Source organism: Aethalodelphis obliquidens, unplaced genomic scaffold (genome assembly GCF_003676395.1).
Source record: "Aethalodelphis obliquidens isolate GAN/ISIS:26980383/991018 unplaced genomic scaffold, ASM367639v1 scaffold52, whole genome shotgun sequence".
In the NCBI taxonomy this organism is placed as follows: domain Eukaryota; kingdom Metazoa; phylum Chordata; class Mammalia; order Artiodactyla; family Delphinidae; genus Aethalodelphis; species Aethalodelphis obliquidens.
This window is the reverse complement of record NW_020837996.1, coordinates 1,650,847-1,675,273: the sequence shown is the minus strand read 5'-3', so window position 1 is coordinate 1,675,273 and position 24,427 is coordinate 1,650,847. Positions and strand designations below refer to the sequence as shown.

Genomic DNA, 24,427 nt, shown 5'->3' with positions numbered 1-24,427 from the left:
TCTGGGTTCCAGGCACTGGGCTTGCCTCATTTATCATCTCCTTTGACCTTCGTAACTGCTCTGTGTTGGGGACATTATTGTAATCACTCTCTTTGTACAGAAAACAAAACCAAAAACAACCAAAGAACCAGAGGGTGAGAAAGAAGTGACTTGACCAAGGCCACACATGTTAGATAGGAGCCATTTGTGCATCTCCTGAGCAATCAGTTTATTTTTATCTTCTGGACTCTTGAATGTTACAAAGGATCCAGTTCCTGTCTGTGGCTAGGCGTCCAGAAAATCTTGTACCAATTTTTTGCCCCCCTGCTGCAAGTACAGGCACTGTTATAACACCTGCTTCTGATGTATGTCCATCCTTGTTCCTTTCATTTACTTCGTTCATTCACTTTCGTTTACTTCATTTACTTCACTTTCCTCATCTGTGCAATGGGGACTGTAATAATAATACCTATCACAAAGATTGCTGTGAAGACATAATGGGGAAACCATATAAGATGCTCAGGGCAAAACTTGGCAAACTGGGAGCACTTAGCGAATGTTAATGATTATTAAATCATGCACCTTAAATCATTTCTGGAAAAAGATAGGGGTGTAATGAAAATAAGATGAATGAAACTAGTTAGGGGCATTTATTTACTAAGCACAGATTTATTGAGCACCTACTGCAGTCAAGCCGTGGCCAAATGCAGGGGCTACCAAGATGAATCCTCAGGGCTGGGGCCCCCAAGGAGGAAACAGCTCAGTCAAAATTCAAGTCCCCCATAGGCATTCTCAGCAGGCTTGTGGTTTCCCACCACGGAGCCTCTAGCTGAGAACATTCTGCCTCTTCTGTCCTGCTTTATTTTCTGTACCCAGGAAGCAACCCTGACCTGAACCTCACCCCCAGCCCTATGGTTTTCTGCAACCCTGCAAAGAGCAGCTTCGCATATATATGAAACACAATGATCCTTTGCTCTGGGTCACCATGCCCAGCTCATCCTGCCAGGACTGCTGGGAAGACACAGCAGGCGGTCACAGTTGAATATGCACACAAACCAGGGACCCAGACTGCAGCCACTATGGGGAACTCGTTGAGGAAAGGCAGTTTCCTTAGGTTCCAAGCCCTTACCTTAATGCTCTGTGGAAAGGTCTCTGCAGCATCGCAGACTAGCTGTGTGTGCAATCCTGTGTGTCAATGGGTGATTTGCTCGTCTTCGCAGAGTCAGAATTGGTTTATAAGAGACATGAACTTCCATTGTTTGGAGCCAGGGATAGGGGGCAAGAGGCAAGGGCCCGAAACATGGTTTCCCAGTGAAATCATGGGAAAGTTAATTAAAGCTGTGACTCAACAGACCGTTTTGATGAAATTAAGAGGTCCAGCCAGGCATCATGCTATTTTAGTGACAGGACATCAAGCAGGTGGTTTTATAGGAGACTGCTTACGGAATGTACTTTAATAATAACGACAGTGATGATATCCAGCGTTGCTGGGAACTTTACATCCAGCGTCCTTGGGAGTCCTACCAATGTGCCTGGTAGTGGCTGTTATGATTAATCCCATTTTTGCAGCTAAGGAGACTGAGGCTCAGAGAAGTGGCATCACATGCCTAAGGTCACACAGCCCGTAAGTGGTGGAGCAGAGACTGGATCCAGGCTTGCTCCCTCTTGTACCGCCTGGCACTGCCTCCCTTTTAGACGCCTGCTTCCCAGTCTCTGCAGAGCTGAAATTGGACAGCCACACCGCCTTTACCCTGGACACTTGGATGCCTTTCATTTTCTTAATAATAAGTAAAAATCATAATCACAGCAGCGGTAAACCAACTTCATGACCTATCTGCTCAAAGCCCATTTGCCTGCACGTGGGGACAGATTTGTAGCTATGACCCCTCCCCATGGAAACAGCAAGGCTTGTGCAACATCTTAATTCACTGAGTTCCACTTTGTGCAAAATAACCCTGGTAAGATTTGTGAGGCCTTCTGGCCCAGACCGGTTTTTACAAAATACTGGTGATTGACCACATTGCAGTGGAAGCTCCAGGCTTCTCCTTGTCTAAAGCCCGGGCAGGAGGAAGGTCCAGGTGTTTTGAGCAAATGTTAGAACAAAGAGGCTCAACCCGGGCTGGCTGTGTGGTCCTGGGAAGTCCCCTCATGAAGACAGGAATAATAACATCTTCAAATAGTTGTGTGGATTCAGTAAAGCAGTGCATGTACAGCCTGGGGCCTAGCTTCTAGTAGTTGCTCAATAAATACTAGGTCCTCCTTCTCCATGCCCCCAAATCCTTCCTCCATGATAGACAGTGCTGGGCCTCTTTGCAGCTGTTTCCTAGACATGTGCTTCAGACCCTTCTAATCCCCCACCCTGCCGTGTCCAGTAAGTGTCACAGGTGCTCTGGGTGCCACCTGGGCTGGCTCTCCACTCAGCCCCAGACCAGTCACACTCCCCAGCTCATCACCTTGGACCTCGTTACCTCCCTCCCAGAACAAATTGGGAGCGAGTCCTGGATTCAACCTTTACTGGCTGTTTGACCCTGGACCAACCACTTTTTGGAACCTTATTTCCTATAAAATAGGGTTAAAAAGACTGACTTTACAGAGTCACTGAAAGGTTTAGAATGAATAATGAAAGAAACCATAGTGTTGTATCTGCTGCCCCCAATTTAAAAATTGAGACATTTCACTTGTGGGCAGAATCTCTGTCTTTTCTTGAAAAAGGAGAAGAACAGCCATATTAGGGCCTCATTCCCATCCTTGACAATTGTCTGGGGCTGAGCAACTACCCCATGTGGACGGGACATGTTTCCTCCATTCCCTCCAGTCTCCACCCCTGGCCCTCTTGCCTCAGTTATGTGGCTTGTCTGCTGTGTGGTTGCACATAGTAGGTGACCAGGAAAGGATGGCTTCTCTCTTTGATAGGCTGTTTAGATCTAGGTACACTGGTTAAGATCTCTATTCTGCATTTGCCTTTGATTATCGGCTGATAAAGACACAGCCTTGTGAAGTAAGACCTCAGCTTCTCCAACCTGTAAAAGGTTTACTCTCAAAGGTCTTAATATCCTCTGGCCCAAGCTGAACAATGGTTTGCCCTTGCAAAATGAAAAATACCTCAGGAGTCCAGAGATTTATCTCCTGCATAACCTGGGCCCCAGGGCCCCTGTTTCTTCTTTCTAATGATTATGCCAATAGCAAATTCAATTGGAAAATGAGCTATTGCTTTGGAATGTTCCAATTTAAATTGTGCCTTTTCTCTTTCAAGGTTTCCACTAATATAAATGAATTCCTGGCTCTGGCCGGGATCACACTTCTGTACCGTTCCACCTTCCGTGGGGAGTTGCCCTTTCTGGGTTCTGAAAGAGACTCTTGAATTTTTGCTCATATAAAGTTTGAGGCCACAGATGTTTCATTTTCCCTTTCCTTTCAAAAGGCAATTACCTCAGCGGGATTCACTGGGGCCCTAGAGAATGGGCTTCTTTAATGGCTTTTGGGGGGCTTCCATGGGAAGCTGACCAAAGAGTCTGACCAAACATAATCTTTTTGATTTGGGATGGAGAGAACCTTTGTATTCCAAACAGCCACTCTGGTAGCAGCCATTCCAGAGGAAGCGTATGTACACACAACCTTGGGGTTCACATCTGAGTTCAGCTTCTTCTCCACTCATTATTTGAGTTTACTTGGGCAAGTGACTTAACTTCTTTGGGTCTTACAACATTCTTCATTTATAAAACAGGAAAAACGATAAGACCTACCTTATAGGATTGGTTTTAAGAGTTTTCAATAAGAAATAAAGCAAAACCATAAGCAAAGCCAACTCCTTCTTCAGGAACTGACCCCAAGTGAGGAATGAAACAGAACGGATTCTCACCCTCCAGACCTGACCTGCCATTTCAGCGTTTGCTTTTCTACCCAAGAGATAACACCTCAACAGAAATCATTCTGATACGTTCACTTTGAAGGCACTTACCGAACACTGCTTCGGACCAAAGCCAGGCAGGTGATCTGTATGACCTCATGTTGCCTTTCAGAGCCTCTGGGAGCTAGGGATCATCGTAACTCCCATTTCATAGATGGAGAAACTGAGCCTTAGAGGTGTCACAGAACTTGTCTGAAGTCACACAGATAGGAGGGGTGGAGCTGCCAATGGAGAGCATGTATGTTCTCAGAGTCTGCACTGGCTCCAGACTGGCTCTGGTTAGTAGTGATGGCCGTCTGCAGCCTCGTCCCAATATTTCATAAAACCCAAAGGAAATGGTTTCTTTTCTCCTGATTAGTCCAAACAAACCAACAAAAACACCATGGGTTGTTGTTTTGGCCCCTCTGGTTATTTCCCATTCACAGCTATGTGCGTGAGTCTGATGTGTCCAAAATAGGAGAATGAATTCATTAACATTGAGCGAATGCCGTCTGTTTGGCGTGAAAAAAGAAATCACTCAAAGCATGGAACCATGGGACAGGCAGAGGGCACGTGGTTTTAGATCCTGAGGCGTGTTCATTCTTTCCAGATCCTTGGGATGAATATCTCCGGCTACCAGCTCTGTGCCAGGTGTTGCCCTCTGTGTTTTCACATAGCGATCTCATTTCATCTTTACATCGGGGCTTCAATATAATTATTAGGATCCCAATTTCCAGAAGAGAAAACTGAGGCCCAGGAAATATAATAAGAGAACCAGGAGGTGCTGGGGTTAGAATCCAAACATGGGCATTTCTGGCTTCCAAGCCAAGGCTCTGGCCACCACCCCATTTTTCTCTCTTTCTTGAAACAGAACAGACTGATGGAAAATTTTCCATCTGAGGCCACAGTGACACATGCATAGCTGATCTGAGAACATTTGGGCTTGGAGGGTAGATTCAACTTCTAGGTGCTGCTTGACGGTGAGAATGGTGAGCCCTTGACAGGACCAAGTAGCTGAGGGGTCAGCCTACATACCCACAGCTGTAGATTGACAAGGGGTTGGAAGAGTTTTTGGTTCCAGAATCCTTCCGCTGTTTCCTTCTGAGGCTCCCTGCCAAGGAGGTCTGCACATAAGGATGGACCCCAAATGGCAGATGAAGAACTGCCTTATTCACCTGGTGGGCACCCAATAACCCAAGAAGCAGCTTCTCCCATGAGCACAGCTGGGCATGAGGCTCAGAGTGGGAGGCCTAAGTGGTTCTCTAGCTTCTCACCCTGTTTTTTCCACCCTCACCCCAGGAAGAGATCTCATACTGATGGATACTCATCATCACTGGAGGGAAAATTGAGGTGGGAGGTAGGAGAGAGAGTGTCTGTTCCTAATTCCTAATATCGGGTTCAACTAGTGATAACCTTGGTCAAGATGCTGCAGGGGAGGGGAGGGATGGACGAGAAAGAGATGGCCCAGGCTTCTTCCATGTCGGAAGAGTGAGAACTTTACAGCCATCCTGACCCATGAGGCAAGGAGTCAGAGAAGAGGTGTTCATGGGGCCTGGGCTCTGGGGGGCAGGAAGGGAAGAGTTCACAGCTAGAAGCTGGTGCTGCCTTTAAGGCACAGGATCCATAGTGTAGCATAGCCATTGCTGCCAGCCTCTGAAACATAAGATTCACGGTGTCTCTCCTTCAGGGGAAACTGAAAAGGGGACAGCAAGGGGAATTGTGTTGGAGGTCTCTGAGGCCACCCCCAGGTCGATGATTCACTAGAAAGACTCACAGGACTCAGGGTGGAGCTGTAGTCTTGGCTACGCTTTAGTACAGCGGAAGGGTACAAAGCACAGGCAGCAAAGGTAAAAGGTGCAGGGGGCGACCTCCGGAGGAAAGCAGACAGGGCCTTGCAGAGGCCTCTTCTAGTGGAGTCACGTGGGACACGCCCGCTTCCCCCAGCAACGAGCTGTGAGCGCACTCATGGAGAGTGGTGGACCAGGGAACTCATTAGAGGCTCAGTGCCCAAGGTTTCTGCTGGGGGCTGGCACCCGCTGCCTAGCACGTACCCAAGTTCCGGACTCCAGAAGGAAGGCAGGTGTTCAGCCTAAACCACGTTGTTTGCACGGTTTACGTACGGTGAGCCCTTTTTATTAGTTCTGGGAATCGTGGGAGCCCTCCCGATGTCCAAGTTCCAGGACGCCAGCCAGGGCTCAGCCTCCCAAGCGGGCTTTTCCAAGGGCAGCTGTCTCGGGTCTGCTGTGTTAACTCTTTTGTGAAAACACTCCAGGACTCCTCCCAGGTAGGGAGTGTGTGTCTGTGTCTGTGTGGGTGTACGTGTGTAAGGCGGGAGGTGTGAGGAGGTAGAAGGTTGGATAGAGTTTCCTTCCTCCTCATGGACAAAAGTAGCAGAAACGACTACTTCTGAGTAGTTTCTGAGGCAGAAATTGAGGAGAGGCAGGAACGCTTCCTCCCCCAAAGATGGCCACCTTCTGTCCAGAGGCGATCCTGCTGCGTGTGCTGCTGTGTTATTGGCAGGCATTCGTTCTCAGCCTTGCAGGAATTATAGGAAGACGCAGAGTAGCTTATCTGGCTCAGAACCCCCCGCTGGCACGCCTAGCAGTGCTACACATTGGAACTTGGAGAAGATGATTTCTAATTTTCCAAACCAATTTTGTTGACCTGATTTTTTTTTTTTTTTTTATCAATTCTTCTGCCAAGAAAGGGGATTGAGAAATGAAAGTAGCTTAATGGAACAGGCTATCTGGCCTGCAGGGTTGGTGTTTCCATGGAGATGCGGATGCAGGCTGCATCTAGACAAGGTTCGGCTGGGATGTGGTGAGGCAGCGGTGCACCTCCGACTGTGGCCAGCACGCGTGTAGTCGGCCATCTGGGGCAGGAGACCACCTGCCCTGCACTGGGGCCTGGCTCTGGGCTGGCTGAAGCAAATGGATGTGAGGCCTTCGAAGCTCACACATGTGCTCTTGGTGCTGAGCCCCAGCTGAGAGCTGGCAGGAGGTCAGTGAGGTACGATCCCTGCCCTTGAGAAGCTCACGGTGCAGTAGGGCGTGCTGACAGGTCTAGAAGTCGTCATAACACAGAGCAACACATGACGGTGGTGAGGATGGAGCGAGGGGGAGCCCAGAGAGACCTCACTCCTGAGGGAGAGATCTGCGGAGGCTGCCTGGTGTGGGGGGGGTGACACCCTCCAGGGGAAGACAGTGGAAAGGCATGCCAGTAGCAGAAAGCCTAGAACTTTCAGGAACTAAGACTGTACTGTGTGTGTGTATGTGTGTGTGTGTCTACATAGGTCTGTGTGTGTCTGTGTGATATGTCTATCTATGTGAGTCCGTGTGTGTTTGTTGTGTCTGTGTGTCTTTGTTATTGTGTGTGTTTGTGCCCATGTGTCTCTGTGTGTGTCTATATATGTCTGTGTGTTTGTGTGTGTCTGTGTGTGTCTCCGTGTGTCTCTATGTGTCTGCGTGTGAGTCTGTGTGTGTATAACTGCGTATGTGTGTCTGCATGTGTTTGTGTGTGTCTCAGTGCATTTCTCTGTGTGTGTGTGAGGGCTCCTAGGGTCGAAGCAATTGGTGCTGTTGGACAGGTAAGTGGGGGGCCAGAGGATGAAGACAGTGCAGTGCTGAGGGAAGAAAATATGTCTTGGATCCAGACAGACCTGGCTTCTGGGACTTGCTTCACCACTGATGGTCTGGAAAATCCTGACAATTATGCAACCTCTGCAATCCTCAGTTTCATCATCTGAGAAACAGGAATATGGGCAGTAACCACTTTATGGGACACTGGGTAGGACTGAGTGAGATCATCTATGGAAAATGCTGAGTATCTGACCATCAGGGATGTGAGATCCTTGCTTTCTTCTCTTCAGAAGCCAAAGCATTTTGGCCCTCATCTTGATCTAACTACTGTTTCCAGGTCACTTGCATCCAAACCTCCTGGACTTGGGTGGAAATGCTGACCTGTGAGTGCTGGGCTGACCGAGGGAACCCGGATCTCTGGGTGCAGGGTCCAGGGCTCTGCATCTGATCGATCGCCTTTATTTGATCATCAGGGCTCTGATGCTCAGTAAGGTCCTGGACCCACTGTGTCAGGACACAAACTCTGCCCCAAAGCAGGCTCACGTGGGACCTTCAGCCCTACCATGAAAGGTTCAGGGGGGTAATTTAATATAGGAAGATCCCATCGGTGGCCAGCAGGGACGGTGGACTGGGAGTGAGAAGCAGCAGAGACTAGGGAGGAGATGGCCCATGGCAGAGATGCTTTTCTCCCCCATCAACATGAATCACCAGCAAATCCTTTAAATAGTAGGACCCTCAGGCCCTCAGAAGCCCAAAGACAGAGGACACTGCCCTGCCCTTGAGGGACGGCTGTTAGTTGGTCTGGGAGGACAGGTCACAGGTGATGGTAACACAGTGTAACAGCTGAAGGTCCTCGTGCTGAGGAAATAACTGAACCACACTCAGCTCTGATGTTGTACAATTGTTAGGATAACAGTGGTGGCAACAAGAAGCATTAGCTTATCATTTTTGCCTTTACGTGGCAATTTGCTGTTTGCGTTATTCATCTCGGTTATACCTCACGACAGTTTTGTGTAGATCAGTGTAATGATTTGGGGCCACTTTGCAGATGGTGAAGTTGAGGCCTCTCTTCTTCTGGGGTGGCTCGGACTAGGCTTGTGACGATATTCTACGTGATCAGAGAAAGTTGGATGGGCCACAAATGGGTGAAATGGGAAGAAGCAGAAGGAATCAAGATTTATGCAGGGAGGCACGTGGATAGGAACAAATAACAAGCGTGTAAAAACGGACTGGAGATGGTGGCAGAATTGTAATGGGCGTTTCTCCTCTTGGATTTCCAATATTGTTCTTATAATGGTACAATACATTTTTAATAAAAATGAACTCTAACATAGTTATAGATTTACTGGCAATATAGCATATGGTTAGGCAGCTGGACTTCTGAGTTAGACAGACCTGAGTTCAAATACTCAGTTCTCACCTCATATAGGGAAAGTCTTTCCATTTGCCTCTGATAGACCATCTGTAAAATGGGCACATTGATAGTGCCTTCCCCATAGAATTGTGAGGACACAAAATGATGTAACGTGTGTGTGCTCCCCCTGGATGCTAACGAAGGTCATTACTTTGGGCCAGGCCTATGCTGGAGGGCTTCAGACACTAGCACGTTCTGCCTCACAACAGCCGGTGGAGAGAAGTAGGCAGAGGATTCCAAAGGACAATCAGCTTGCCCAGGAACACAGTAATAAGTGACACAGCTGGGCTTTCAGACTGACGATCCAGCTTCAAAGACTCGACTCTATTCATTACTGGGTGCTAGGGAGAGGGCCAAGGAAACCAGGGTGTCATTTGGGCAGGATTTATGGATTCCGTGATTCTCTTGCACTTTCCTCTTAAGCCCTATTGTCAGGATCTTTGGGGCAAAGCCAGGAGCAGGGTGCCGGGTGGTCTAATTCTGTCTCTGGAGGTTCCAGCTGTCACATACAAAAGATGAATGTCTGTTGGGAAGCTCTGTTTTTATCTCCCCACAAAGTTTAATTTCCCTGTTATGAGTGGTTCTATTGCTTTGAGATTTCCAGGGTTTGCATTCTTCATAAAGAAGGATGGTTTATTCGGTATCGTGGTGCCGAGATGCTGCAGTACATGAATGTTAATGAAGTTCATGTTTGCTGGCATAATGAGGGTCCTAGATCAGCACCCTGGCTTGGCGGAAGTGGGAGGGTTTTTGTTTTTCTCCTCTCTCTTCCTAACTCCTGGGGTTTCATGTCTGTGGTGACACGTCCTCCTAGAATAAGTTTACAGTATACATCGCCTTGCTTCATTGCACTATTGCAAGCAAATGCAGCAGCAGGACTGAGGAATATTTATCAGAAAGTCTGTTAAGGTAGTGTTTAAGATTGAGGGCTACAGAATCAGATATTCCACAGTTCCAGTCAGGCTCTGCTACTTCAATAACCACGTGAGCTCAGACAAGTTACTCTGTGCCTTAGTGTGCACGGGGGGACTGTAAAATGGGGGTAATACTTAGGCTTATAGGGCTATCATGAGGATTAAAGGAGATATTATATGAAAAGCTCTTGACACAGTACCAGTGCACTATTACAGTCAATAAGTGATTGCTATTATTGGTTAAGCCCAGGGGCCAGGACAGCACTGGATAATTTATAGACATCATCTCATTGAATCATCACACCAATCTTGTGGGGTGGGATTTTTGTTTCCATTTAACAGAAGAGGAGACGGGAGCTCAGAGAGGTGAAGCATCTTGCTGAAGGTCACACAGCTCATCAGAGGCAGAAGCAGAATGGGAACCTTGTAGGGATGGGGCCACAGCTACTGCAGAGAACTGCACGGACATTGACTAGAATGAAGGTCTAATTCACCCAGCCATCAGAGAAAAGCTTCCCGTCTTTTAGGGCATAGCAGGCAGACAAGGAGATTGTTTCAGGGGCAAAACTAATCATTTCCCAGCATCATACAGACTACTTCAGATGACCCAGTGCAATGATTTTATCCAGTTACCCTCTCAGGTGTGGAACAGTTAAAAGGGGCCCTAAAATTCACTCTTGGTAGTGTTTTGTGCCAAAAATGAAGAAAGAGGTGTGGGGGTAGGGAATGTGGGATGTACATTCTGCTCTGTGCCAGGTCTTGAGCTGGGACCACAGAGGCAAACATACAATAGAATGGATAGTCGTGATACAGGGGGCTGAGTGCTACGTGGTGAAGGGAAAAAAGGTGTGGTGAGAACACAAATTGGCAAGGGAAGGCTTCCCAGAGGAGGTGAGATGTTGTAAGTTGGGCTTTGAAGCATGACTAGGAGTTCTCCAAGGAAAAAAGGGCTGAAAAGAGAAATACATGTTGAGAAATGGCAGTCTTCCTGAGTGGTTGGAGCCTTTGAAGTACCTGCTGAGAAGCATGGCAGATGATATGGCGAGACGGAGGAGTGCACATCTATATAGCACATATGCCAGACACTGTGGGAAAGCACCCTGGGGCTGCCACAGCCGATGACCACACACTGGATTAATGCAACAGAAATTCATCCTTTCCCAGTTCTGGAGATCAGTAGTTCAACATCAAGGTGCTGGCAGGGCCGTGCTCCCTCTGAAGGCTAGAGAAGGATCTATCTTTGCCTCTTCTAGCTTCTGGTAGCTCCAGGTGTCCTTTGGCTTGTGGCTGCATCACTCCAATCCCTGCCTCCTTATTCACATGCCCTTCTCTTCTCTCTGTGTGTTTGTCTCCCTCTGTGTGTCTCACATAACGGGACTTGTCCTTGGATTTAGGACCCACCTGTACAATCCAGGGATGATTTCATCTCAAGAGCATTAGTTTACTTACATCTACACAGACCTCTTTTCCAAATAAGATCATATTTACAGGTTCTGGTGATTAAGACGTGGACATATCTTTTGAGAGGCCACCATTCAACGCACTATAGGGCTTCCCCTCCATTATCTGATTTAATCCTCAGAATTCTGAGGGGCAGATACTACTATTACTCCCCTTTGCAGAAGTGGACACTTGTTGAAACAGTTAAAGGTAAACTGTACGAGAGCAGGAACCTCACTGTCCTCCTCAGCACTGTACGCCCAGTGTGTAGAATCCTCTCTGGCACATGTAAGCGCTTAATATTTAGTGAATACATGCTTTACGAGAAGTATAGCATAGGCTACGAGCCCAGGCCATACTCTAGAGAGTTAGACTCCTGACTATATTACTTAATTAGCTGTGTGACCTTGAGAAAATTATGTAACCTCTCTGTGCCTTAGTCTAAAAAGTGAAAATGGACCATCTTGTAGGGCTGTTGTAAGAATAAATCCACATGAACGGATAAAGAAGATGTGGCACATATATACAATGGAATATTACTCAGCCATAAAGAGAAATGAAATTGAGTTATTTGTAGTGAGGTGGATGGACCTAGAGTCTGTCATACAGAGTGAAGTAAGTCAGAAAGAGAAAGACACATACCGTATGCTAACACATATATATGGAATCTAAGAAAAAAAAATGTCATGAAGAACCTAGGGGTAAGAGAGGAATAAAGACACAGACCTACTAGAGAATGGACTTGAGGATATGGGGAGGGGGAAGGGTAAGCGAGAGAGTGGCATGGACATATATACACTACCAGACGTAAGGTAGATAGCTAGTGGGAAGCAGCCGCATAGCACAGAGAGATAAGCTCCGTGCTTTGTGACCACCTAGAGGGGTGGGATAGGGAGGGTGGGAGGGAGGGAGACGCAAGAGGGAAGAGATATGGGGACATATGTATATGTATAACTGATTCACTTTGTTATAAAGCAGAAACTAACACACCAATGTAAAGCAGTTATACTCCAATAAAGATGTTTAAAAAAAAAAAAAAGAATAAATCCACGTCCAGTGCTGAGAAAAGTGCCTGGCACACAATCTATGCTTAGTAAACGGAAGTGTGTTGTATTATTCCACACTGCCTCTCAGGAGGGGAGGCATAGAGGTGGTGGTTAATTAGAGTGCTCTGGGAAAAGTGTGTCAGGAGCGGTGAGCAGACAGAGCAGTGGCTAAATACCACCTGAAGACTCTGGGGAAGAGAAGAAACTTGACCTGGGTCTAGGATGAGCAGGATCTTAACGGACTTGGGAGGGGAAGCTGGCATTCCGGGCAGAGGGCCCAGCAGTGCCGGAGCTTCGAGGTGGGGGAAATGAGGGTGCAGTCAGGCAGCAGGGGGAGGGGTCGGGGCCGAAGAGGCACATCGAGTTTCCGTCAGGAAGGGCCTTGTCTGCTCCGTAACGAGTTCAGACTTGACCCTGTAGGTGTGATGGCTCGTTCACCAGGGAAGCAGCAATGCTCAGGCTGGCTTGTTAGAAAGTCTAGGGTGGTCTTAGAAGCCGGGAGGCTGGAGGCCAGGAGAGCAGCAGGGAGGCCACTGCATGCAGGGGTGAGGTGATGGTGGTCCTACCCAGGGAAGTTATGATGAAGATGGTGGAGAGAAATGAACAAACCACACCAGAGGCAGAAGCTCTGGGAACCGGTGGCTGACGGGTGGGGCTGGGGACAGAAGTGGGAGGTCTGGCAGGGTTGGCTGCAGGACAACCCACTCGCCTCTGGACCTCTGCAAGGTCCAGAGGCGAGTGGGCAGAGCTGCTTCCCACCACAGCTGAGGGGAAGACAGCAGGTGCCCTTGAGGTACCTCGAAGCATTGTTCAGACTTATCTTTTACTAAATGTGGGACCTGAAGCAAGTCACCTAACCTCTCAGAGCCTCAGTTTCTCCATCAGCAAAATGGGGTTAAGAATTCTACTTTCTTCATATGATGGTGGTGATATTAGTATATAGTAAGCTCCCAATAACTCTTGGCATCTTTTGTTACTGTGACTACCACTGCTGCTGCTATTATCACTAGATGGAGGTGTGGATCATAGGGTGGTCACGATGACTGCCATTTCAGTGCACCGTCACCAGAGGCCCTGGCTGCACACTCTGTTTTCAGTTCTTCCTCTATTCTCTCCCTGACCTATGCCCAAAAGCTGGAGGAGAGATCTTGGGGAGGTCTTAGCTGATGCTAACCCAAACCCTGAGTTTTTTCAAGGTTAAGGTACCTTATTTTGAGCATGTGTATGGGCGGGTGGTGGAAGGGGTTGAGACTAGGGGCTGGAGAAGTACAGATGTTTCAGTGCCCCACCCCATCCCATGTGATGTGGTTTGGACCAGGTTGAGTGTCTGCGTGTGTGTATGTGGGGAGTAAGGGTGTGCATGTGTGTGTGTGCATGTGTATATGGGTGTGTTCATCCTCCAGGTCTTAAGTCAATTCAGCATTTCAGTTCAGGAAGTGTTTACGGGTGACCCCCACCGTGGGAGCCATGATGCTGGGTACAGAGGAAAGGATGAGATTGCTGGCTGCCCAGTGCACTCCCAGCAGAGGGAGGGTTCAGAGGTATGAGGAGGTAAGGATGACATGGTGGATCCCATCAGGGCAGGTCAAGCAGGCCCCAGGTACAGAGCAGGGCAGGATCAGGTGTTCAGGGAAGGGGCCCCAGGGCTGAACCAGGAGGTTGATGAGGAAGGACACGGTAGTGGGGATGATGTGTTCCAGGGCTGGGCAAGGCACGGATAAGCATGACAGAAGGAGCCCTCAGCAGCCTGGGGGTGGGGGGTGGCTGGAGGGGAAACTGTGAGCCAGGGACCGGTGGCCTAAGAGGCTGGAGGGTGGCAGAGGGACGCAAGGCTGAGCAGGACATTACCTGGAAAACACTGGATGGAAGCTGGAGGAAGCTCCTCTCCTGGGCAGGACAAGGGTGATCTTGGTCTCCAAAGGCCTATAGGGTCTCACCTCAGCACTCTTTCCCCCTTGCCCCTCCTCCCATCTCAGTCAGACCGCTTCTTCCAGGTCCACTGAGACCCTGAGCTCCTCTTCTTTTTAGGGGTTTGGGGCTGCGCCTCGGTCTAGGTGGCTCTGGCCCAGGGTCTTCTTGTGTGGGGCTCTTTCTCCCACTCTTGCCCACCATATCTGAGGCTCCCCTCCTATTCACTGTTCCAGATCCTGCTGTGGTCTTGTTTTGAAGTTATTTATTTGGTGATTTGCTAGTTCGGCGTCTGACCCTCTCCCTGCCGTAAACTCCCACTGTATGGCGGCATCTGGCTCACAGTGGGCCCTTTAATAAACAATGTGCTGAGTGCATGAAGGGATGAGCAGGGAGACGGGGAGCAGAGAGGACCCAATCTCTAAGGAAACACTCAAATCAGCATTGAGAACTTGTTTATTTCTAATCCAAGGCTGTTACGTTCAGGAGGTAAAGCCAAGGGCTTTAGAATGTTTCCAAGCAACAAGGCTATATAAACTGAGTCAATCAATACTGATGTGCTGCTGGCTTTCACATTCAGAGGTGCTGTGTGAGGGAAGTGGGGACTGCTCTCCCGGGTCCTCTGAGGCTCCCCTGCCACATCGGGAGCTTTGCTGCAGGGACCAAGCACTAGGACCTCTGACTTCCAAGAATCTAATCTGTCGGAAAGGGAGAGGCCAGCTTCAGGATGCCCCACGGAGACCCACCTTCAGGAAAAATCTCACCCTGGAACCAATCAGAAACCTTGGTCTCCCCCTCCCACCCCAGCCAATAGCCAACACTGACTCAGTCATTAAGAATAGAAATCCAGACCCAGCTCAACCTCCTCCTTCCTCCTTCCTTTTCACACCACTCTGCTCACCTCCCAGGCCTTCTCAAGCCATTGACCCCTTCCACCCTTACAGCCCCAGGTCTGGCCTATTTAGGGCATATGTCCTGGTGCATCAGCCTCCCTGCCTCCGGCGTTGCCCCTGCAAACCTGCTTCCATGTCCACCTCACTCCTCCCTTCCCCCACCATACCATCTTTCCAAAACGTAATTCTAATCCTGTCATTCCCCTGCTTAAAACATTCAGGGGCTCTCTGCCACCCTGGAGATAAAGCCCAAGTTTTAGCTTGGTCCTTCCTTATCTATTCTCTTCCTACCTACCCATTGCCTGAGGCCTGTCTCTCCCTCACTTGCATCCTCCGGACCAGCCATGACAAACCATATGATGTTTCCAGAACAGCCCCAGCTTCTGCACTGTGGCAGGTGTGACTTCCCTGCTCAGAACCTTCTTCCTCCCCTATCCTGGCATTCTTCCCTGAAGTTACTTCCGGAGTCACCTCCCACAGGAGGCCTTCCCTGATCTCCCCAACCGCAGGCTGGTTAGGCCCAGCAGCCCTCTGTACTGATGTCCTCACTCATGGTGCCAACCTTGTGTTACAAGGTGCCTGTGTCCTCCTGTCCACCTCTCCCCCGCCCTGTGGGCTGTGAAGACTTGAGGGAGGGCTTGTGCCCGATTCACAGCCCTGAACTCTCTGACCTCCACAGGCTCTTAAGGAATGACCGACCTCTAGTTGTTGCAGAAGTTACCAAGATTCAGGGCGGGGAGGCAGACTTACCTTCGCCTAAAACGGCCTCCCATCACCCTCATGCTGGGGCCACAGAACACGTGGCAGAAGTTAGCCTTGCTCGGAAGAATGCCCTGAGGTGAGCTGCACCCCTGGCGTCCCAGTCAGCATCAGACCTTGACTCTGATGGTCATATAGGCCACCCTGCCTGGGGTCTGTGTCCCGCACTCTTCTCAATACTTGCCCACACACGGCAACTGCCTTGGGATTCTGATGTAATTGGTCTGAGATGGAGCCAGAGCATCAGGATCGCTTAAAACCCTGCCCAGGTGATTCTAAGCTCAAGGACCCTCATACACAGTCATACTGGAGTAGCGGTTCTCATGTCTGGTTGTACATTAAAATCACCTGGAGAGTGTCCTGGACCCACCATCCCTGACCAGATAAATCAGAATCCACTGGGGTAGTGGCCGTCTAGGCATCAGCACTGAATCCTTTAGGATCCCCCCTCTCTCTCTCCTCTCCTCCCTCTCTTTTCTTTTTCCAGAAACATTTGCTATGCTCACCCCGTCAAGCCATAGGAGTGCTATGGGGAATCAGATCCTGCCCCTCCTAGGTGGAGGCTGTTAACTCAGGGCTGTTAGGAATGAAAGAGGTCCCCCACCACCATCAAAAAAAAACCCACCATAAAGGGAACCTGTCTCACAGCCAGCCTGCCGGGCCCTGCTTCAGCTCCCAGCTCCACCACCAGCCTGCTGGGAACCAGGGGAAGCGTCCAGCCCTGCCTGGGGACGCCCACACTGGAGTCTTGTCCTGCTTCCGAGTCAGTGAAGAGACCTGGCTCTCTGCTCAGTCGGAGATTGGGGCTGTATGGGGTCATTTGGAGGGGGAGCTCTCTGAGGGTTCCCCCAGATCCTGCCTCAGGTGGTGGCAGGGTGGGCTGCAGCTCTCGACTTTTCCTTTGCATGTTCAAGGTCTGCGACCATGGAGGCGACTGTGAGCGTGTCTGTCCCCGTCATGGGGGCAGCTCTGATGACGGGGTGCTAGCAGGAGTTTAAGGTCCATTTGACAAAGTCAGCCGGAGCTCTGGGCATTTTTTAGAAAGTTGAGGTAAAATTCACATACCATAAAGTTGAGAACGTAGAGTGAAAAATCCAGTGGCATTGAGTACATTCATGATGTTGTGCAGCTATCACCTCGATCTAGTTCCAAAAGGTTTTCATTACCCCCAAAGGAAACTCTATCCCCATTAGCAGTCATTCCCTGTTCCCCGCATCCCAGCCCCTGGCAACCACCAGTCTGCACTCTGTCTCTGTGGATTTACTATTCTCGATATTTTGTACAAATGGAATCATACAATATGTGGCCTTGCGTTCGGCATGTTTTCGAGGCCCATCCACATTTGTACAAGAACGTCATTCCTTTTTATTGCTGAATAATATTCTATTGTACAGATAGACCATAATTCGTTTACCCACTCATCAGTTGATCATGTTTGGGCTATTTCTACCTTTTGGCTATTGGGAAAACTGGGCATTTAAAATTCTTTACATCTATACTCCAAACACCTGCTGACTGAGTGTTCTTAGGTCCTCAGCAATGAGTAGTTGTCTTGGGTGGCTCCTGTCCCTGTACTAATCAAATACTATCTTTGGAGGTTCTAAGGGGTGCATGCATCTTTGGGGGCACCTCTTGCTCCAAATTCTGGCCTCTGACATCTCCATCTCTCTCCACATCTTGCTGGGTGACTCCAGTCTGACCTCTGTACTGTCTCACCCCATGTTGTCACCACCCTAGTCCTGGGGAGGAGGCTGATGAGTGAGCAACAGGCTGCAGCTGAGGGTTTGGGATGTGAATGGAGAGGGTGGACAGCACATTGTGTGGACAGTAGTTTAGAACTGAATTTTATGTGTCACCATGTAAAAGGAAAAAACATTTTTTCTCTATACTCTCACTTCTGACACCAAATGTGTGGGGGTTTTTTCCATACCATGCACTTTTCCAATTCTTGGTGGAGGATTTCCTACAACTTAACTCAGCTCTGACATTAACTGTCCTGAGTCAGTACAGACCTCACAGGTCGAGAGCTCAGTCCCACAAGACTGCCTCCACTTCAGATACCAGTCACAAATCCCAGGCTGACATCTGAACTTCTGACTGACTGGCTATAAGCTGGGGGCTTCTGCAACCTCCTCCACAGGTTCAGTAATTTGCTGGAATGGCTCACAGAACTCAGGAGAGCACTTTACTTAGTATTACTGGTTCATTATGAAGGATGATAAAGCCAGATGAGGAGATACATGGGGTGAGGTCTGGAAGGGTCCCAAGCACAGGAGTTTCTGTACCAGTGGAGTTTGGGGTACACCACCCTCAGGGGCATGGATGTGTTCTTGTTCACCAACCTGGAAGCTTTCTGAGTCCCTTCGATTAGGGTTTTCTGGAAGCTTCATGATTCATTAAGACATTGGCCATGGGTGGTTAACTTCATCTCCAGCCCCTCTTCCCTCCCTGGAGGTCGGGGAGGCAGTTAAGTTACAACCCTCCAATCAATGGTTAGTTCCTCTGGCAACTGGCCCCCATACTTAGGGACTTTCCAAAAGTCACCTCATAACATAATATAACATAACATTAACTCAGGTGTAGTTGAAAAGGAGTTGTTATGAATAATAGAAGCTGCTCCTTTCACCTTTATGGATCAGTTATTTCAGGAACTGGGCACAAAAACCAAATATTACAACAAAAGATGCTGCTACCCTGCTCTTATCACTTAGGAAATTACAAGTGTTTTAGCTCTGTGCCAGGAACTGGGAACAAGACCAAATAGATATATTTCTTACATCACAATAGCACATCGTCCTAAAACTTCATACACACACATGCACAGGAACTTCTCACGGACAATGTCTGCCCATAGGATTCAGATGGATGTCTCCCACACCCATCTTCCTCTTTTCCTTTTCAAATTCCTTCCATCCAGTATTTACAGCTGCTAACCAATGACTCCATTTGGAGTAATGTAGAATCCCATCTCCTCCTGTCCTTATAAACCATGTCCTGAGGTGGGAAGGAGATGGGATAGGGACGCCCCCCAACACTCCAAAGTTGATTTTAGTTTTCTTCTGAATCACAATAAGCCTTCTCTCCATGATAGGAATTCTACCATATTTCTAGGCCAACTGACTCAAAAGCCCAGCAGCTTTAAAAATAACATGAAAAAAGTCTGCTTATAAGACTAGGTGCCCAGCATCATGGGGGTTACCCTACCACTTTGTACACAGGCGGTGGGATGGGGCCAGTGCAAACCTGGAGGTGCCTCTGAAATTAGCTACTTAGTCCTTTCTGGTAAATCCTGTTGGTGACTTCAGTTTGTTTGGTGTTGTATTTTTTTTAAAGCTTACTTGTTGATAACGGTTAGGAGCTGGGCTTTCACTATGAGCAATTTGGAGACCATTAGATGCTTCTGAGCAGAGAAGGGACATGCCTTGAGTTCAAGTCTGAATGGACTTCTCAGGTTGCTGTGTGTGAATACATGTAGGGGTAGAGGAGGCCCCTAGTTAGAAGGCAGTTTCAGTACTGCAGGGGAGAGGTGATGATGGCTTTGGCTGCAAAACAGATGATTTAGGGGGTCAGAAGTGATTGGATTATGGATGTGTTGGAAGGCAGAAATGACAGCTTCTGCCGGTAACTAGGATGTCGAATGTGAGAAGAAGAGAGAGTCAGAGATGACTTCAAACTTTTTGGCCTGAGTGACTGCAAAGGTGAGGTTGACCTTTCCTGAGATGGGTAAAAATGCAGGGCGTGGAGCAGGTTTGGGATGGGAGGGAGGCAGGAGTTTTGTTTGAGAACGCACTTCAGGTGAGTACTGGACATCCAAGTGGAGCTGGAATGAGCATTGATACCTGAGACTGGAATTCAGCAGTGGCAGGGAGGGAGGTGATGGGAGGCAGGAACACCATAAGTGAGGGCTTAATGGTCATCCCCCTGCCCCCACAGAGTTAACAGGAAAAGTAAATGGGGAGGGGGTGGAAATCACACATTGGGCCAAGATGGAGCTTCCGAGAGTTTCTGGAAGAAGGAGACACCGAGACCCAAAGACTGCAGATGGTTTGCTCAGGCTCACGCTCCAAGTTGGTGACAGAGCTGAGACAGAGCTGGTTCTTTGGGCCCCTGGCCACCCCCTACTCTTTCTAACATACCAGGCTGCCTATCGGCTCTGGGTTTCGAAGGCTGCACCACGTGAAATGAAGTCAGGCAAGCTGAGGCTGGAGGATTCTGTTTTGTTTTCTCCAGGTCACCATCCTCGTCAGCCTGGCCCTAGCTTTCCTCGCCTGCATCGTGTTCCTGGTGGTTTACAAAGCCTTCACCTATGACCACAGCTGCCCAGAAGGATTTGTCTATAAGGTAAGGGACTTCTGGCAGGGGAGTGGCCCAGGTGACTGTCAGCTTCAATTAAAGGGTTTATCAATGTCTTCTTTTCATCAGCATTTAAATTCTGGGTATGGCAACCTCCCTACAGACTGTTTAAAATGTAAGATGTGTCCAGAGAAAATGAAAACACTAATTTGAGGGCTTCCCTTGTGGTGCAGTAGTTGAGAGTCTGCCTGCGGATGCAGCGGACACGGGTTCGTGCCCCGGTCTGGGAAGATCCCACATGCCGCGGAGCGGCTGGGCCCGTGAGCCATGGCCGCTGAGCCTGTGCGTCCGGAGCCTGTGCTCCGCAACGGGAGAGGCCACAACAGGGAGAGGCCTGCGTACTGCAAAAAAAACAAAACAAAAAAACACATGTCCTTTGGTTATGCTACATGACTTCCTAAGATGACATTTTTAGTTGTTAGAAGCTGAGGTTCGGAAAGTTTGGCAACAACTGTCAATAGGAGACAGTGGAATAAACTATGATGTATCCGCACAATGGAATTTCAAACAACTGTGAAAATGAGTGAGGGGGGGCTCCAGACATGGACACAGAATACCCTCCAGGATAATAGTGAAGAAAAAAAGGTGCTACATTGGAGTGAGAAAAGGGGAGGTCAGGGATGTTTACTTCTATTTTCAGAAAGAAATGCTGGATGGATAAATTTTAAAAAACTAAGAAAAATGGTGACTCAGGTGGCAGAGAGGGGACAGAAAGAATAGGGCTGGGGAGCAAGGCTGCTCTGGATGTATCTTACTCTACATTCGTCCTTGATGTGTATCAGTGTTTGATGTATTTGTAAAAATAAATAAAAATAAATAATTCCTGAAATTAAAAACAAGCTAAAATCTAGCTGTATATCAAGTTGGGAACATAAACTTACCAAGAAAATAAATATTCCAAATGACTGTAGAACGCAGTATATTGACTGTACACCCTCAGTGGCATATATTCTAAGGACACAGAGAGCTGCAGAGAAATCCTATAGTTCCTTCAGTAGTCTAACTATTACTCATAATATTGCTGTTATTTTGTGCCATTTGATATATATTGTAGGATAATGCAAATATATAATTATATTAATGTTGTCAGGAACCAAAGCTTTTGGTATAAGAGAAAAGAGTTACAACTATCCAATCAAGGGAATGAAATGGACAGCAGTTGGCTGCAGGCAATGGCCCAGAGGAGGAGTTGGGGGTGGGTGAATCAGCCAGGTAAAGAGCTACCAAGTGTCTACTGTAACCCCGCAGTCAGTAAGCAGAGGATGTTGACCTTGAATTAGTATCATCAGCAGCTTCCTCCCTCCCTCTCTCTCCCTTTTTCTTTCTTTTCTTTCTCTCTCTCTTTCTCCCTTCATTCCTTCCTTCTTTCTCTTTCTTTCCCTCCTTCCTTCCTTCCTTCCTCTCCCTCCCTCCCTCCCTCTCTCTTTCTCTCTTTTCTTTTCTTTCTCTTTCTTTCTTTTTCTTTCTCTCTTTCTTCCCTCCTTCCTTCATTCCCCTCTCTCTCTCCCTCCCTCCCTCCATCTCTCCTTCTCCCTCCCTCCCTCCTTCCTCCCTTCCTCCCTCCTTTCCTTCCTTCCTTCCTTCCTTCCTCTCTCTCTCCCTCCATCCCTCCCTCCTTCTCTCTCTCTCCCTTTCTTTCTTTCTTTCTTCTTTACTTTTTATTGAGGTGTAATTGGCATATAACATTATATTCGTTTCAGGTATACAACATAATGATTCAATATTTGTATATATTGCAGAATAGTCACCACTATACATCTAGTTAACATCTATCACTCTGAATAGTTGCAAATTTTTTTCTTGTGTTGAGAACTTTTAAGATCTACTCGATTAGCAACTTTCAAAAATGCAACTTTCAGTATTATTAGCTAGAGTCACCATGCTGTGCATTGCATCCCCAGGACTTATTTATTTTATAACTGGAAATTTGTACCTTTTGACCACCTTCACCCATTTCTCCTACCACCTCTCCACCTCTGGGAACCTACAGCCTAGCATCAGGTTAGTTTCTTCTGGCTTCAAGTAGGTGGCAGCTTTGATGATGGTGATGACGCTGGGGAAGGCCTGATGAGGGCCAGGCGCAGGCCAGGTACCATCCCCCGCCCTCTGGCTGAGAGCCTGGCGTGCCTGTGGGCCCCAGGTGGGGTGGCCGTGTTGCAGGGCGGGTCGGAAGCAGTCCACCGAGCTACCCCTGACTCTGTCTCTCTCTTCCCCAGCACAAGCGCTGTATCCCGGCCTCCCTGGATGCTTACTACTCATCCCAGGACCCCAGTTCCAGAAGCCGCTTCTACACGGTCATCAGCCACTACAGCGTGGCCAAGCAGAGCACTGCCCGGGCCATCGGGCCGTGGCTGTCGGCAGCCGCCGTCATCCACGAGCCCAAGCCGCCCAAGACCCAGGGCCATTAGAGGCCCACCCCCAGCCAGAATCGGGGGCGGAGAGGGGGACCCCCGCGGGCTAAGCCAAGCTCCAGTTACAAGACAACACTGTACTCCCGGGATATGGGGGCGGGGGTGGGGCCGGGGGTGGGGGTGGGGGTATCTCACCGAAAATCTCCTGCACTGGAGTTGTCTGAATCAATATTTCTTTTCGTCCTTTGGTATGGTTGATTCGTCCCCGAGTCAGGCTCATGTACAAAGGCATGTTTCGTGTTGACTGTTCCCATGTAAGATATTTTCAAAGCCACTGCTTATTATTTGTTAGGAAAATTTAAAAACGGAAGAGGAAAGAAACAAAGAAAATGAACAAAAAAGGGTGAGACTGGCTGCACCTGGAAGACACTGAAGGGTAGTAAAGAGCACAGATGCTCTGGGCCTCTTAGACGAGAGAGGGTAGCTTCCGTGTGAGCTTCGGAAGGTCCAGAACTTGTGAGTGATGCAGGCGGGCTGCTTGCCTTGGCCTCCGGTCTGCAGGGGAGGAATACCAGAAGTTAGGAACTTCTGAGTTGGAGAGAAGGACTGATTTTGGCATTTATAAGCCCAGGATGCATGCAACCCAGAGAGAAAAGCCTCCACCACGTCGTGTGTTTTGCAAAGTTAGCACAAACTCGTCTGTATGGGCATCGGAGCTGGGGCCGGGCTGCATGGCCTAGGGATGTGTAGGGCATAAGAAACACTGAGCAGCGGACAGACTTCCTTTGTCTTTCTCTTGTGTTTCTAGCCCTACACCTGGGTACTGCCCAGGAGACAGAAAGGGTAGAAAGAGAAGAAAGGAGAGGCTGCGGGAAGAAAGCCCAGCGTGGGCATGTGACATTTGGCCAAGCTATAAGCACAGCACCAAGTTTAAAATCTGTGTCTGTTTGCTGTTTCCCAAAGTGCTAATAACACGAGGAAGAACAGGAAGGGTCCTAACCAGGAACCTCAGGTGACAGCCAGGGAGACTTTTCACTGGAGCTGCAGCAAAGCCAAATCATTTCTAAAGGAAGCTAAGACCTGTGGCCGTCTTTTGGCCACTCCTTTGTGTTGACAGGGGGCACCGTCCAAACTCCACAGTCTGGTTCTGGAAGCTCCTAGCCAGGTGGCAGCATCCGACATTGCCCAGGCCTCCCGTGGCCCTGGTCCCACCTCAGGCGCTCCCGCAAACGTTTTGGGGAGAGCCCCTCTGTGTGGCGTTGGCTTCAGGTCCAGCAAACCAGCACTGGCTGGGAGAGGCTGTATGAGATGTGGTACTGGCTCCCCTCGAAGCTCAAACAGGCCGTTTAAAGGGCATTTTGTTGTGTGTGGCTTTGCTATGATGCTGAAATCATCGTACATAATAGCTGGGTAATAAGACAAGCGTAGCTCAAACTAGTCTGCTGAAAGCTATCATCTGACCTTTCCTCCCTCCCCACCCTTCAGTCACCTCGAGTCACTTGTAAATTCATTGGTCACCTAAAGCGGAATAACAAGTTGTCCCTAGCAAAACTGCTGAGCGCTTTATAATTTTGTGGTGTATTTTTGTCGGTAGGTAGCAGAGGCTGAAGTATTTTTTGGTGTAATCCTTGGACTTTTCTGACAGGAAACAAATAAAGATAGATGTGTCTGGGTCTTGACCTTCCTTTGCATTTTTCTTTATCTTCTGCTCAGGGAGCCTGCTGGGGAAGATGCTGGGGGCAGGGGTCCCTGAGGATGGGTGAGCTCTGGGGGCAGAGTGTCCTGTTAGGCTGGGGCTGGATCTGGGCTGTGGAGGGAACTCCACCCTCAGCCGAATGGGTCTGAAATGATGCTGAGATCAAAAGCAAAGGACCAAGAGGTGCACCTGGCTCTTATCTTGCAGCCC

The 24,427-nt window shown here is 48.7% G+C and overlaps 1 protein-coding gene across 1 annotated transcript in view; it reads left to right on the top strand.

Annotated features, from left to right (window-relative positions):
- Positions 1-24,192, top strand: part of NSG2 (neuronal vesicle trafficking associated 2) — a 58,071-nt gene extending 33,879 nt beyond the window's left edge. The window contains exons 4-5 of the mRNA XM_027084428.1: positions 20,048-20,158; positions 22,387-24,192. Of these exons, the coding sequence (XP_026940229.1) occupies positions 20,048-20,158; positions 22,387-22,578 (303 nt within the window). The 3' untranslated portion in view covers positions 22,579-24,192. The remainder of the gene's footprint in view (positions 1-20,047; positions 20,159-22,386) is intronic.
- The last annotated feature ends 235 nt before the right edge of the window (positions 24,193-24,427 follow it).